The 16,964-nt window shown below is 34.2% G+C and overlaps 1 protein-coding gene across 1 annotated transcript; it reads right to left on the bottom strand.

Moving 5' to 3' along the window:
• Positions 1-8,829: 8,829 nt before the first annotated feature.
• Positions 8,830-16,725, bottom strand: LOC132737109 (uncharacterized). The gene is made up of 3 exons (XM_060724345.1): positions 16,436-16,725; positions 10,406-10,513; positions 8,830-9,668 (listed from the first exon to the last, which is right to left on the bottom strand). Exon 3 carries the CDS (start codon positions 9,665-9,667, stop codon positions 8,894-8,896), a length of 774 nt encoding a protein of 257 aa, XP_060580328.1. The 5' UTR covers position 9,668; positions 10,406-10,513; positions 16,436-16,725; the 3' UTR covers positions 8,830-8,893.
• Positions 16,726-16,964: the final 239 nt, after the last annotated feature.

Genomic DNA, 16,964 nt, shown 5'->3' with positions numbered 1-16,964 from the left:
CATCATGTAATGTGTTAAAGATACAAAGGAATCATTTGTAATATGACTGAATTTAAGATGAGTGCAAATTAAATTTATATTAACACGACATTTATAGTTTCTAAACCAATAGTTAATTTTCATCAGTGAATGATAAAGATTAATTTTAAGAAATGAACATATTCAAATTGTTTAAAAACAAAAAAATATGTATGAAACTATTACTTAGGAAATACATTAGTACAAGACAATATCAAGAAGTTCATTCATGCATATTCATGAAAGAAAAGTGGAAATTCTTATTTATAGAAAAATGTATTATTTACGATTTTTACTGGAAACAAACCCTCACAACCGCATTTTACCCTTTTTATTGTATGTACTTAGTATATGAATGTGAAAAAAATTTAAAAGAAATAAACTTCTTACTTTTGTTATGCTACGGAAATTAAAAGATTAATGTTTTCAGTACAACTTCATGTTGTAAATGAATTACTAGATTAGACCACTTAAAACTTCACAGACGTCTACAGTGTTACAGTTGAAGGTCACTGACCAAGATCAATGACGTGCGACCTTTACTGATTATTACCCTTTCTTAAATAAGACTTGCAACAAGGACAAATTCCATCATAGTTTTACCTCAACTATTCGAGGATATATAGGGCTATCCTACTCACTCAAGCCTCGGTGTAACACTTTACTTAAAGTTTTGCATGCAACATATTTCATCAACCACTAATGATATTTACTTTTATACTTCGCACACATGTATTTGTGAGCATAATAGGTATACAGAATTTTGACAGAATTATGGTCCTTTTTACCCCCCCCCCCGCCGAATAGGCGGCGGGGATATAGAAATAGTCTTCGTCCGTTCGACCTTTCGTCCCACATTTTTGTCCAGAGCATACAAAAAGTATGAAAAATAGCAAAGGGCAATAACTCAAAATTTATAAAGGGTAGAGTTATCATTCTTGCACACAGCATTCCTCCTTAATAACATAAATCCACCTATGAATTTTCATGTTGACATCTCAAGACTTTTGAGTTATGCTTCGGTGAGGTGAAAAAATAAGTATGAAAAATAACAAAGGGCAATATATCAAAAATTATGAAGGGTAGAGTTTTAACTCTTATGCGCTGCATACCTCCGGAGTGAGATCTATCCACCTACGAAGTTTCATGTTTATATCTCAAAGGCTTTTAGAGTTATGCTCTGGGCAAAAATTATATTTGAAAAATAACAAAGATCAATAACTGAAAAATTATGCAGGGTAGAGTTATCATTCTTGTGTACTACACTCTTCCTCAGTATGATCTATCCACCCATGAAGGTTCAAGTTGTTTCCTCAAATACTATTGAGATATGCTCCGGACAAAAATGTGGGACGGACGAACGGAATGACAGACGGACGGACACTCATTTATATTCTGAGTTTCAAGTAAATACCTTATATAGTTAATACTTAATGAGTTACTATCTGGACAAAAAATAAGCATGAAAAATAACAAAGGGCAAAAACTGAAAAATTATGCACGGTAGCGTTATCATTCTTGTGCGCTGCACTCCTCCTCAATGAAATCTATCCACATATGAAGTTTCAAGTTGATACCTGTAATACTTTTTTGAGATAAGCTCCGGACAAAAAGTATGAGAAATGAAAAAAGGTAATATCTCAAAAATTATAAAGGGTAGAATTATCATTCTTGTGCGAAACATTCCCCCTCAAAAATATCTATCCACCTGTTTCATGTTGACATCGCAAGGAATTTTTGAGTTATGCTCCACTCAGGAAAAAAAACATAACAAAGGGCAATTACTCAAATACGAAAGCCTAATAGTGTCAAATGAAATAAAAAATAAAAATGCAAAGGCGTTATAACGCGAATAAAGGCATTATTACGCGAATCAAAAGGCGTAAGAACGCGAATAAAGGCGTAGCAACGCGAATCAAAAGGCGTAATAACGCGAATAAAGGCGTAGCAACGCGAATAAAGGCGTTATAACGCGAATCAAAAGGCGAAATAACGCGAATAAAGGCGTTATAACGCGAATCAAAGGGCGTAGTAACGCCTTTATTCGCGTTATAACGCGAATCAAAAGGCGTAATAAAGCGAATAAAGGCGTTATTACGCGAATAAAAAGGCGTAATAACGCAAATAAAGGCGTAATAACGCGAATCAAAAGGCGTAATAACGCGAATAAAGGCGTAATAACGCAAATCAAAAGGCGTAGTAACGCGAATAAAGGCGTTGTAACGCGAACCGAAAGGCGTAATAACACATTATAATGCCAATTTAATACCATATTTATACTAATCAAATTCGCGAGAAAGAAAGACAAATATTGATCTGAATTTATTGCTCAAGATATAAACTCGTATACAATAATACAATATACATTTACAATAACTTTCATTCCATTTGCACAGTAATTATGCAAACTATTTGTCATAAACTAATAAAGACTCTTTAATATTTGCCAATATAAGATGACTTGGTGACTTATAGGTTATAAAGTATTACCTCCTTCAAATAACAATCCTCCTATGAAGTTTGAATATTGTGGGCCAAATGGAACTTAAGTTATGCTCCCGAAACCAAATTGCTTACGGACGGACGGACAGACAGACATACAGACGGACGGACGCACGTACGGACGCCAGGGGGTATAACATAATATGCCCGAAATTCTTTCGGGCATATAATAAAACGTACATCTAGATCAATTCATTTAAATCAACATTGTTCTTCCTTCCATACATTAATAGGCCACTGTTTGGAATTTATATGGTATTAAATTAGCGTTATAACGCCTTTTGTTTTGCGTTATTACGCCTTTTGGTTCGCGTTATTACGCCTTTTGATTCGCGTTATAACGCATTTATTCGCGTTAGTACGCCTTTTGATTCGCGTAATTACGCCTATTGTTTCGCGTTATAACGCGAATCCAAAGGCGTAATTACGCGAATCAAAAGGCGTACTTACGCAAATAAAGGCGTTATAACGCGAATCAAAAGGCGTAATAACGCGAATAAAGGCGTTATAACGCGAATCAAAAGGCGTAATAACGCAAAAAAAGGCGTAGCAACGCGAATCAAAAAGCGTAGTAACGCCTTAATTCGCATTATAACGCGAAACAAAAGGCGTAATAACGCGAATTAAGGCGTTATAACGCGAAACAAAAGGCGTAGTAACGCCTTTATTCGCGTTATAAAGCGAAACAAAAGGCGTAATTACGCGAATAAAAGCGTTATAACGCAAATCAAAGGCGTACTAACGCGAATAAAGGCGTTATAACGAAAATCAAAAGGCGAAGTAACGCCTTTATTCGCGTTTTAACGCGAATCAAAAGGCGTTATTACGCGAATAAAGGCGTTATAACTCGAATCAAAAGGCGTAGTAACGCCTTTATTCGCGTTATAACGCGAATCAAAAGGCGTTATAACGCGAATAAAGGCGTTATAACGCGAATCTAAAGGCGTAATAACGCGAAAAAAGGCGTAGCAACGCGAATCAAAAAGCGTAGTAACGCCTTTATTCGCATTATAACGCGAAACAAAAGGCGTAATAACGCGAATTAATGCGTTATAACGCGAAACAAAAGGCGTAGTAACGCCTTTATTCGCGTTATAAAGCGAAACAAAAGGCGTAATTACGCGAATAAAAGCGTTATAACGCGAATCAAAGGCGTACTAACGCGAATAAAGGCGTTATAACGAGAATCAAAAGGCGAAGTAACGCCTTTATTCGCGTTTTAACGCGAATCAAAAGGCGTTATTACGAGAAAAAAGGCGTTATAACGCGAATCAAAAGGCGTAGTAACGCCTTTATTCGCGTTATAACGCGAATCAAAAGGCGTAAAAACGCGAATAAAGGCGTTATAACGCGAATCAAAAGGCGTAATAACGCGAAAAAAGGCGTAGCAACGCGAATCAAAAGGCGTAGTAACGCCTTTATTCGCGTTATAACGCGAAACAAAAGGCGTAATATTGCGAATTAAGGCGTTATAACGCGAAACAAAAGGCGTAGTAACGCCTTTATTCGCGTTATAACGCGAAACAAAAGGCGTTATTACGCGAATAAAAGCGTTATAACGCGAATCAAAAGGCGTACTAACGCGAATAAAGGCGTTATAACGCGAATCAAAAGGCGTAGTAACGCCTTTATTCGCGTTTTAACGCGAATCAAAAGGCCTAATTACGCGAATAAAGGCGTTATAACGCGAATCAAATGGCGTACTAACGCGAATAAAGGCGTTATAACGCGAATCAAAAGGCGTAATAACGTGAATAAAGGCGTTATAACGCGAATCAAAAGGCGTAATAACGCAAACCAAAAGGCATATTAAAGCAAAACAAAAGGCGTTATAACGCTAATTTAATACCATATAAATTCTAAACCGTGGCCTAGTAATGTAAGATAGGAAGAACAATTTGATCTAAATAAATCGATCAAGACGTACGTTTTATTTTCAATTCTGTACGGATACGTCCTAAGGCCACAGTCTGATTTTTTAAATCTTTTATTAGGAAATGCTTTCGTCAGATTAAAGGTTAACTTTCACCCAACTATAGATACTTTTCTACATAGACAAAGAAGGGAATCTCTCCTATAATTGTGACTTAACTGAAACACTATCCCCCATTTAAACATACTTATCAATAATCACCCTAATGTGACTATTATTACGCCTTTTGATTCGCGTAATAACGCCTTTATTCGCGTTATAACGCGTATTTTTATTTTTTATTTTATTTGACACTATTATGCTTTCGTACTCAAAAATTATGAAGGTAGAGTTATTATTATTGTGCACTGCATACCTCCTGAGTGAGATCTATCCACCTACGAAGTCTCAAAAGCCTTTGTGATATGTTGATATCACAAAGGCTTTTGAGTAATGTTCTGGACAAATAATTAGGTATGAAAAATATAGAGCAATAACTGATATCCCGCATTAGTTTTCACTTATTGCCCTGTTATTTTCAGCTATCTGCTCTACTACATATAAATTCTTCAAATGAGCAAATACATTCGGCGGGGAATGGCCATGTTAACATTGCTCTTGTTTAACATGAAAAATTCAGGGTTAATGTTTTTCATGCAGACTTCTGAATATTATCATTTGAAACTGTCCAAGGCCCATAATTCTGACGAAGTGTTAAAGTCAAAATAAGTTCACATTTTTCAATACTTTCTTTCAACTTTATGTATTACTTTGCATGCACGAGAAATAACTAATGTGACCTGCAAACTTTCATGGACATTTACTTGAAATGTTTACTTTATTAAACGAGTGGGCAGTATTTTTTATACTTTTGACAGATTTATATATTATCTTAAACATGTAAAATCAACTCTTAGTCATCACCAATATAAAAGTCAATCTTTGAAATATAAAGTCTATTCAGCTTAACTTGACAATGACAAAACTGAGTATAGTGTCACTTTAAACTGCTAAATATAAAAAATGCCAAGTGGTAGAATACAAATACAGGTACTTTGAGAACTTGCGGTTAGTGATTTGTTGAACCAGTTGTATGCTTAAGGTTGATAGAGTTAATAATTTTTTTGCCATTTTTAGCGTTTCTGAATTTTCTACTCTTCAAAAAAAATGATTTATCACACGATCTTACGTGCACGTAATTTTGTATCACTGGCAATTAGTGATATTGCAAAGCTTACCTCTTTGTATACATTGATTATTAAAAATGTTTCGTTTTACAAGTCGTGCAGTAGAAATGAGATGCTTTGGTTTTCTTAACAATTAAATACAATATGCATTTTTTTTTTTATTTTAATTGTTTTTTTAATATTTAAATTTCGACCCGGGCATAGCCAAATCACCCATCCCAAATTTTCTTAAACTAAATGGTTTGTTTTAACGGGGGCATTTATTTATTCCAGGGCGGGCCTCAAAAAGTTTGAATCACCCTAAAATTTTTCTTAGCTAGAGGGCTCATAGTTTTCCTCCACTCAATATCTCGGGCCCAGGAAAAACTATAGGGGATGATGAACAATTTAAACTTTAGGTTTATTAGGTTTACGCACCAAAAAAACGTGAATTTATAATTTCATTATATTTTTATATGAGAAACTTGAGCAATGCGGACACGGAATATATAATTAACTAAAAATGCGATACCTCAATTTTAATTTTCCCAAGGGGACTACAATCAATGTCCACAAATTGACATATTCCCCGAGGTTAACTTGTCCGAGGCTAACTAGAAAAACCATCAGATGACAGAAGTTGTCCCATTTAATAGATGTCCTCGGTTGATTGCTCGGATCTAGCTAGCGTTTTGATTTTCGCTGAAACATATAGTTCTATTTTCATTATTTCTGGGCCCGTGTGGCTAAGGTTTTTGACATTAGCTTCTGGCTATCACCGTTGTTGGTTCGAATCCTGTCAGGGACGTTCAATTCATTCACGTAAGGAAACTATTCAGATAGCTTACATAAGATCTTTGGCTCCACCTGGGTCTCCAATTGTACCTGATATAATGCAAGGAAATGTATTCGATGGCTTTTTCCACCATGAAAGCTGCAAAGTCTCTATTTAGTTTTCACAGTGTCAGTATGACATAAAAGCCAACAATAAACTTTGAACAAAAACAGCAGACACATTGATAATAAATTGTATTTTCATCAATGATTTTATCCTGGGATAAATTATATCATATTTACATGTACTTAACAAATGTGATGTTAATTATGATAATATGATCACAATACAACTTTGATTTGTTTGTTAAAGTGACATTATATAACACGAAAATATAACTGCACATTTACTAAACGTTTGTGGCAAACTAAAAAGAGATAACATTTTGGTTAATTACACGATTTAACAAAGTTTCTAGAGTTTAACTCAAACTTTGTCAGTTTATTTCCGTAGAGGGATTTTTGAACGTCTACATATTTGAAACATACTCTCTAAGTAAATTACAAATATGAAATTTGGCCGCATTGTTTCGTTCTCTTTCTTGAAGGGAAAACATATAGCACTGTAATGCTTCCCTTGGTTTGTCCTCTTGTTCCATACATTGACCGAGAAGATTGAGAGCTGTCTCCCTGTGACCAAAGTTTCTTCCTGAAAAGGTAACCTTCACAAGGTTACTAAGCGCCAGTTGCTGATCCTGATGTCTTTGTAAATGACCGTATGTCTTGTATTGTAAAAAGTAGAGATAAGGGAGGGAATCAACAACAGCATGGTCCATCCAGAACCTTTCATATGGACTTCTGTGTGCCATATCATCTCGTGTTGATCTCATCAATTCATACCGTAATTCTCGAGGCACACAATTCACTTCTGTCTGCATGAATTTTACACAACATGATGTGATACTATTGATGCAATTTTCACTTAGTTCACCGCATTTCCTTTCAAATTCAGCTGACCGACGTGTCCGAGGATGAAGCCAGCAGCCACATACAGGTTCAACAACAGTAGAGTTATATCGACTTTCAGTTTGTCTCAGAATGAACTCTGCTCTATCCATATCACCTACACAGTAGAACATAGAAGCTTGTTTTAGTCTTCCAGATGTAACATCTGAGTTCAAACCCAATGTAAGCCACTGAAGTGCTTCATATTGAACTGTTAAATTCTGTTCAATACTTGATGACGCCATTACAAGGCCTAGTGTGGAATAAAAGAATGGTGCAAGATAACGACTTGCAAGCTGTTCAAGTCTATTTCCCTCTACACTGTAGTATTTTAGCTTTAAGATAAGTTGTTTGTGATTACATATGTGGTCATTTGAAAAATATTCGAAAAATAGTAATTGGCATCCGCTTAACAGTTTCATGAAGCTGATGAAAAGTTTAGACGAACAGTGTTCATATATTTCCAGTGAGGTTTGAAAACTACACGCAAAATGAACAATTGTACTCAGTTTGACTTGTAGTCTCTCGCTAATATTATCAATGCTTATTCGTAGTAAAAATCTAACCATCGCTCTGTATTGTGTTACATAATTTCTGTAAACGTCTCGCTTCTCTTCAGCTGTAAATTGTCCCCGGCCATTAAGTTTGTTATCAGAAATAATGAAATGCGGGCAATTTTCATTTTGAACACAGCTACGAAGTTCAAGCAAGCAGTATGATAAACATGTAAAAAGATTATCCCTTTTTCCATATGATTTGCTCTGTATTTTCTATACAATGTAATAAAAACGGTTTACGGGATTCTGTATTTATCTATTTTTATGATCACATCCGTGTTATTTGTGCCGTGTGGCGGCTGTAAAAAGTCTCCCCGTACATTTAATCAATGATGTTATATTTTCGATCCTTGAAGATCGTTCAGCACGACATTATTGTCGTGCTTGTAGTATTTTTAGTTTCAACTTTTCGGCATTTTCTTGTTGGGTGGTTCCAATATTCCTACTTGAATAATGTTGAATCACCCTTAGGATATGTTGCCTGCTTTTTAAATTTGTCTTTTGACGTCTTATCTGTGATACGCAGGCTTCATAACCTCTGATCCCCTTTCAAAATTCCATTTTATTTATTTCCGCCCATTGTTTTCTCGTTTAGGGCACAAGCTTTTATTACTTGGGGACCATACGCCGCTTTTCATGGAATGGCACTGCTGTGTCACATTGAAGGTTCCATGATAACCGCCGTATGAACACATCTGCGGATGTTTCTAAATTCAAAATTTTACTATTTCATGTTTAAATGTTGAATTCTGCTTAAGCCGGTGCTAGGGGGCGTGGACGGTAACTTGCACTTTCCAGTACCGTCCATGAACAGGTTCAATCAAACCGAGCCTGCAACATTTTCAATTTTGCCGTGTTGGGCTTTCTTTAGGGATTCTGTATTTATCTATTTTACACATAAAACTTGAAATAACACTCACATTTTGTGCTTTCAAAAAGGATTTCAAAATTATTTTCATTCAAACATAGCATTTTAATTGCGTAATATTTAGATTAAACATCAAACATCTCTGTGGTAGAGAAGTAGATATTCTCCACTCTAATTCTGGATAAGTAGCAATCTTGCTACTTGTACCCACAACAAAACAAACACAGCTAGCTGCATATCTGACACATTCAGATGATAACCACCTCATAACACCTGGTCTTTCTGGAAATAGTGATACTGATTGAAGCTTTGAATCACAAGGGAAAGCAATTACAATGTCATTGTCGGAGTATCCATAATCTCCGGAGAAAGCATTTGATGGCCCGTGTCTCTCAACATTTTCTTCAATTAAAGGTGTTACTAATGTATTTCTTAATAATATTCTCCCAATGCTGTCTCTTATGTAATTTTCATCAGGAATGTTTGTCTCAAAAAGAGGTTCATCAGATCGAAGTCGTTGTAGAAAACAATATCCTGGTGTAACATTCCCATCCTGTATCATAATAAGCTTGGTCTTATTATGTTTCCACTCTGCCCAGTCTTGTATCACATTATAATCATAATCTACCATTACCATATCAATATCTGAATCAAGTCCTATAGTAGTGGTACCTTCAGACTGACTCCCAAGATAATAATCAGTTTTGTTTTCACCAGTTGATCTGCATGAAATCGTTCGGAAACTCTCCCTCAGCATAAATATTCTTCTTCTTTTCATCACCATTTCCTCATTAACACCAACATCCTCTAATACCTCAGATAATTTCAGTGACAGAATTTTACAATATTCAGGTGACTGAAACATTCTGTAATGATAATGAATATATTTCCCTTTTAAAACAAAAGGAATGAGGTTATGATAATAAAGAACAATTTGTTGTTACTTGAAATTAAACTAGATATTAAAGTTGTTAGTGTTTTTCTGTTAAAAATGTGCAATGCTTTCTGTTTGAATTATCTTTAATATAAAATGTCTGGTTTTAAAGAAAAGAAGACGAAGTACAAAAGATTGTATAATTACATTGCTGAAATGATCTGTATTTTCTTAAGATACACGTCAAAAATATCCCCATTGAAGAATGATAATACAAAAAACCCATATATTTTACTTTTTTTTTACTTCTCTTTCGGTTTTAATAGATAAAAATAAATCCAATAAATGTTACACCATGTCACATCTCATTTCTAACGATCTCATATTGGAATATTAAAAAATGTACAAAAATTGCATTATGTCTTCGAACAAGGACCAATTAAACTATTTCTGAATATTGATATTTGAAAACTGAAGAAACTGGCCTAGGAGAAATACTTGCTTTACTAATTGCTTCCTATATGTACCAATTTGTATTTTTTCAACGTGAAACGATTTCTATCGTTATCATTAATCTTAATGTAATAGTCATTAATTACGTCACAATTAAAGCTTTAATGAAATTACGACAAAACTACAGCTACAATTTAATGGAAAATAAACGAAAATTGTAGTCTACATGTATACATGATAATTAAATATAAATTATCAAATATATATTAAACTTACTTTTAATTGTACGAATTTTCGTCATATATTTATGACGGTAAACAAACACTTCCAAGGGTGATTTGTAAAATTTCCAATTTGTACTCCCTCTTTCAATTTTTCAAAGTTCTGAAAGATAACTCTTCAAGTATGAGTAGCTACATGGTTTCAGCCTTAACTCCCTTTGATATTTATGCTTTTTTAATATTATGTCAAAAACTTTTTTATTTTGATAAAAAGAATTTGTTAAAAATAACTGAAGAAAATTGTGAAAAGTTATGACTGTCTTTGAGCATTTTTCTTCACCGATCATCCGTAAATTAAGTGATAGCGCCAGTGATGAAGTTATAAATATTATTAAAGAACAGCAAGAGCAAATATGTTTTCATCAGTTGAAGAATTATTTTACTTTTTTCATCATTACCTACATTACAGTTGTTAAAAAAATTTCAAGATATTTTACTATAGAACGGTTGGACGAAATAATTAAAATCTTTATCGCTTGAGACATCGTCAAAGCTTCAATAATAAAAAAAATGAGATATATTTCTCTCTGAATATATGAGTGCATTATTATACAGATTATAAAATAAAACCATTTAAGTACTCTTATTTCACAAAAAAATATATGTATATACATAATGTTTGGACCAATGAGATTGCAGCTATTTAAAGATGGTTTATGGATAATGGTCAATGGCGGTCAGTTAAAAATCGCTCAGTGAATTTTTTTAGAATGAACAAAAAAAAACGGACTTACAACGTAGTAAAATCTTGTAAAAAGGATTAAATAGTGTCTTGAATACCGATACAATGGCTAATAAAGGTAAAAAATCATCTTCATTCCATAATAATGCTACCAGACAAGATAGAAAACGTGCACGACAAAACTCGCCACGTCGGCAGAATCACCCCACCCATATGAAGTAAATACATCATTGCCTACGAAGGAGAACTTTGTTTCCCTAGATATAAGTGAGAAAATGAACTGTTTGTTTGATCTTATGGTTCAATTTGGGCCAGTGAATTATAAACTTGACTGCATAACAAAAAATTTGTATCATACGGTTGCTACAAACGAAGTCAACAATTCAAGGTTACGCCTCCTTGAATATAAAAGCATTGATATGGAGGCCCGTCTTTTAAAAAATAACATCTTATTTCATGGTATCCCCGAAGGAAATACCGACCGTGTGACATCTGTTTTGAACTTTATTAATGATCATCTGCAGTTAGACCAAAGTTCTATGCGAATATCACGTGCATTTGGATAGGAAAGTCTAAACGACAACAATACCCGGACAAACCTTATATTCGTCCAATACTGGAATCTTTCTCTGAACAATCTAATGCAGATAGCATCATGGAGAAAGCCAAACTACTAAAGAACACTAAATTTGGTCTATCCCGGGATTACTAGAAAGAAATTCGTGAAGCACGTCAAGAATTATGGCACGATTACAAGGATGCGAGGTCAAAATATGGCCCCCGAAATGTCAGTCTTAAGTATCCTGCTGCCTTGGAAGTAAACGGAGAAACAGTACGCAATTTATTCCCTGGATGGCACTCAATTCTACGAGGCTCACGTAACTCTAACGTGGAATCACGTGTCAACGAGACTTACACGAGAGCAGCTGAGAAATCATCTATAATCTCACGTGACGAGGCCCTTACCGAGGAAGACTGATTCGATCAAAAGCGATGACATAATACGAACAACGAGCCCAAACCAATACAAAGAATCTGCGAAGTCATCTCCGATAGGTACAACACACACATCAAAAGGTTATTTGCTAGAAGTACATGCCCCACTCCAAGGTTCCACACTTGTATCGGCGCCTTTTTCTGGCAACCGTAAGGACAATTTTACAGACTACTGTTACCCGGGGTCAGTGGTATACTTCTGTGAACAGTGTAAGGATATTCCATGCTCCTCTAAAACATTGGTATGTGAACATCTTAGAAATTGTGATCTTTCTTTAATACATAAATCAAACACAAACATCTAAGAAAGGATCGATGCTAAAAATATCGTGAGTGACCAAAATAGTACGTTTATAAATCAAATCCCCAGTGCATTTCATGGAAACTTGAAAATTGGTTCGCTTAATGTGTGCGGCTTAAAAACTAGTCTTAAGTATCCTGAATTCATAAACATGATAGAACAGTATTCAATTTTGTGTGTAACTGAGACTAAAATAGATAAAAATGACATTATATCTGTACCAAATTATACTTTCTTTTCCAAACCAAGGACTGAAAGTTGTAAACGAAAATCTGGCGGAATTGGTTTTTTCGTACATGATTCTTTTGTTAAATATATAGAGATTTTAGACTCTAAAAATGAGTACATTTATTGGTTAAAAGTTAACACTTATATAGAGGGCATAGTGCAAAATATCATCATAGGTTCCATGTATGTACCGCCAGATCAATCACGCTTCTTTAATGATGACGAGTTCTATGATTTCCAAAATGATATTTCTGTTAAATGCAGTAAATACGAAATTGTATTGATAACTAGAGATTCAAACGGACATACTTCTACATTACCAAATTATCTTGAATTTGATGACTTTTTATCATCCTATCTTAATGTTGATGATGCTACTTTAGATTCATTTAATCAAATTAATAAGCTGGAAAAAATAAATATTCCACGTTATCGATTATCTCAGTGTAGTAAAATTAATAATAATGGTAAGAAATTTCTCGAAATTTGTAAAAATAACAATTTGTTTATTCTAAATGGTAGCTTTGGTTGTGATAAGTCAATAGGAAAATGTACTTTTAGAGGTAAAACTGTTATTGATTACTCCATTGCTACCATAAATTGTATATTGTTGTTAAATGAATTTGATATAATCGAGCTTGATTCCCTGTTCTCCGACGGGCATTGTCTACTTTCAATGAATATCCTTATCCCTATGCCAGAATTTCCCCATGTGTCACCCAATGAACCCATCACTAGGAAATCACAAGATAAATTGCCAAAATGGGATGATAGTAAATCCAGTGAATTCTTGGAAAATATTGATTTACAAGCTGTGCAAGAGTTGGGATTTATGTTAGATAACAAAAATTCTGACCAAAACAATAAACATTACATCAATACAGTTGCTGAGAAATTTTCAAAGATATTTCTTAACTCCGCAAAGTTAACATTTCAACCCTCTAAAACAGGTCTCACCAGTCGACCTTCCTCAACTAATGTTCAAAATGGTCATAAACAATGGTTTGGGCCTCAGTGCAAACGTGCACGAAATTTATACCATAAGGCTCGTAAATCCTACCAGTTAAACAAAAATAGCATGAATAAATCTAGGTTACAAACTGCTAGTAAATACTATAAACAAACCATGAATACCTTTATATGTAAACACAGGTATAATAATGAACGAAAATTGCGTGCGCTTAGCTCCAATCAACAGAAAGATTACTGGCGTTATCTAAACCAGTTCTCACGAAAGAAAACTGAAACGCCCCCTGATATTTCAGAAGTTTTCAATTTCTTTAAAGAAAAGATGCAAACGAAACTTTATCAGGCAACTCTGAAATCCCCAACCCTTTAAATAATAATGCACTTAATAGAGAAATCTCGGAAGAAGAAATTTGCAAAGTTATTTCAAAATTAAAAAATGGCAAGGCTCAGTCACAATTTGATAGTATATCAAATGAAAATATCAAATACACAAAATCAATAATGGCTCCACTTTATCGTCAGTTTTTTAATATGATTTTAGACTCTGGAGTCATGTCTGACTCGTGGTTAGTAGGAGCTATTAAGCCAATTTATAAAAACAAAGGATCCCCTTCCGACCCAGGTAACTATAGACCAATAACTATTTTGAGTTGCCTCGGGAAGTTATTTACCTCGGTTTTAAATGAGAGAATAAATGAATTTCTGGCCGAAAACGACCTTTTGAACGAGAATCAAGCTGGATTTAGAGCTAAATATTCGACCAGTGATCATATTTTTGCACTTCATTTTCTTGTCTCTAAGCTACGCGCAGAAAAGAAAAAAATATTTTGTTCATTTATTGATTTCTCTGCAGCGTTTGATTCAGTTTGGCGCACAGGTCTATGGAGGAAACTCTCTGATATTGGCATTACAGGAAAAATTCTTTCTGTCATCCAAAATATGTACTCTAATATTAAATCTTGTATAAACTCCGACGGTCAAACATCTGCTTTTTTCTCAAGTTCTATAGGTCTAAGACAAGGCGAGAATTTATCGCCGGTGCTCTTCTCAATCTACCTAAATGACCTAGAAGTAGCCCTTAATAAGGACAATAATGGAGTCACAATTGACGCTACTACCCAGTTTTTAAAAATATTAATATTACTGTATGCAGACGACACGGTCGTAATAGGCGAAAATCAGGAATCATTCCAGTCCTGTCTCAATGATTTCCACAAATATTGCGAGACTTGGAAATTAAATATAAACTTTCAGAAAACTAAGGTAGTTGTCTTTGGCACAAATAAACCCAAGTCATACACTTTCAATATAAATGGTCAATCAATCGAAACAGTAACGGAATATAAGTATCTAGGTGTTATTTTCTCTAGCTCTGGTTCAATTCTTGCGTGTAGGAAACACCTAGTTTCACAAGCAAACAAAGCCATGAATGTTCTATATATGAGAATAAACAACCTTGACCTTCCCTTAGACCTACAAATAAAGTTATTCGACCATACAGTGCTCCCCATTCTTACATATGGAAGTGAAATATGGGGGTTCGAAAATTTAAATATCAAAGAACAAGTCCATTCCAATTTTTTACGCAAGATAACTAATACCAGAAAAAGTACTCCTAGGTACATGTTATATGCTGAACTTGGGCGCCATCCTATCTAAATAAACATCAAATCTCGTATGATAAATTTTTGGAATAAACTTACTCAGTGTAAGGAATCAAAGATTTCATATATGTGTTATAAGTATATGATACAGTCTAACCAAAACTTTAAATGGATCAACTATGTTAAAAGTATACTTAACTCTACAGGTAATTCTATTCTATGGTTAAATCAAAATAATATCCAAGCTAAAAGTATTAACAAATTGGTTAAACAAACATTAATCGACCAATATAAACAAGAATGGTTCTCGCAACAAAGGTAGACTCTATGGTAGTTTTAAAAACAGTTTTAATCTAGAATGTTATTTAAATATTCTCCCCCACCCCCTTAGGTTATCTCTTTTGCATTTCCGTACTGCTAACCATCGTTTCCCAGTAGAAACGGGTTGTTGGAATCAATCTTTTAAACCTCATGAGCAAAGAAAGTGCCCAAAATGTAACTTTGGGGACATTGGCGATGAGATGCATTATCTGTATTGTAAGAAAAACAAAACATGATGTACTCCTTGATACAAATTGGAATGAGATAAGCGATGATGGGATAACGTAATCGCTTAATCAGAAACAAAATAATTTTGTCTTTGTATTACTTTTGTATCCCATTAGAAGACATAAATTTATTTTTTTAAAAATCCGACTGTCAATTTTGCATTTACTTTTTTTAAATACGTCGCGGATTCCTGAAGAGAAGCCAAGCGCATGCATACGGAAAAAAAGCTGATCTACTTCGTTACGAGTTGTTAAATCTTCAAAACGTCACTGTGTTTTAGTTGTTTCAATCGTTTATGTTTTCTTATTAATTATGCTATTATGTTAACTAACATAAAACTCGCAATAATTTTTGTGTCAAAATTCAAATCAAGAAAAGAGTAATGGAATTACAAAATCGCTTTATCAGAAGCAAGAAACAAGAGAAACACAAAAATATAATGAAAATTCTTTTTAACAGAATAGATGGATTTTCTGATATAATAGATATAATCGGATGAATTACACATCAATTTTCAACTTGTTATGTTCTTTTTTTCACCAAGTGAAACAAGAACAGTCTATCAGTCTACATTTTTAGTTACCGTAATAAATGAATTGTTTATTTACACAAAGATAAAAAAGTTCAGATGTAAAATGAAACATGTGTGTTATTTTCCCTAAAAATACAATGTAAAATAGATAATTGTGTGCATACCAAAACTCGCAGGCTTCGACTGTCATGGACCCACACAACATCCAAACAAAACAAAATGCTAGCATAACTTTTGACAAATTCATAATCCGCTATTTAAACGGTGAATCTAAATCGTATATGTACTAACTGCACGTCATGTTAGGTATGAGCTGGCCAGGTACTTTACCCGGGCATTTGAACGTTTTCTGCAAGATGATAGGTGTGTGTATTTTTTTCTTATCCATATGGAGGCTATTCGTTGCCAAAAATCCAGCCTTGTTGATCGGATTCGATCAGTTTGTTTATAGACAAAATACAATTGTATTTCTTTGTATGTAAACTCCATTTTTGGATTGAGTTTGCCGATTTAACACTGTAAACATGTATTTCAACAATGTATTTTGTACATTTTGTTAAACGACACAACATTAACTGTTTTTCTGATAGTAGCAATACCAAGTGTTCATCATAACATGCGGAATACTCATTGTTCGTGTATACGCCGAAAAAACAAAAGTTACATTCTCGAACCGTCATGATTCGGATCAGC

This window comes from Ruditapes philippinarum, unplaced genomic scaffold, assembly GCF_026571515.1.
Source record: "Ruditapes philippinarum isolate M1 unplaced genomic scaffold, ASM2657151v2 ctg11737_1_1_1_1, whole genome shotgun sequence".
NCBI classification, from domain to species: domain Eukaryota; kingdom Metazoa; phylum Mollusca; class Bivalvia; order Venerida; family Veneridae; genus Ruditapes; species Ruditapes philippinarum.
This window is presented reverse-complemented; position numbering and strand designations above follow the sequence as displayed.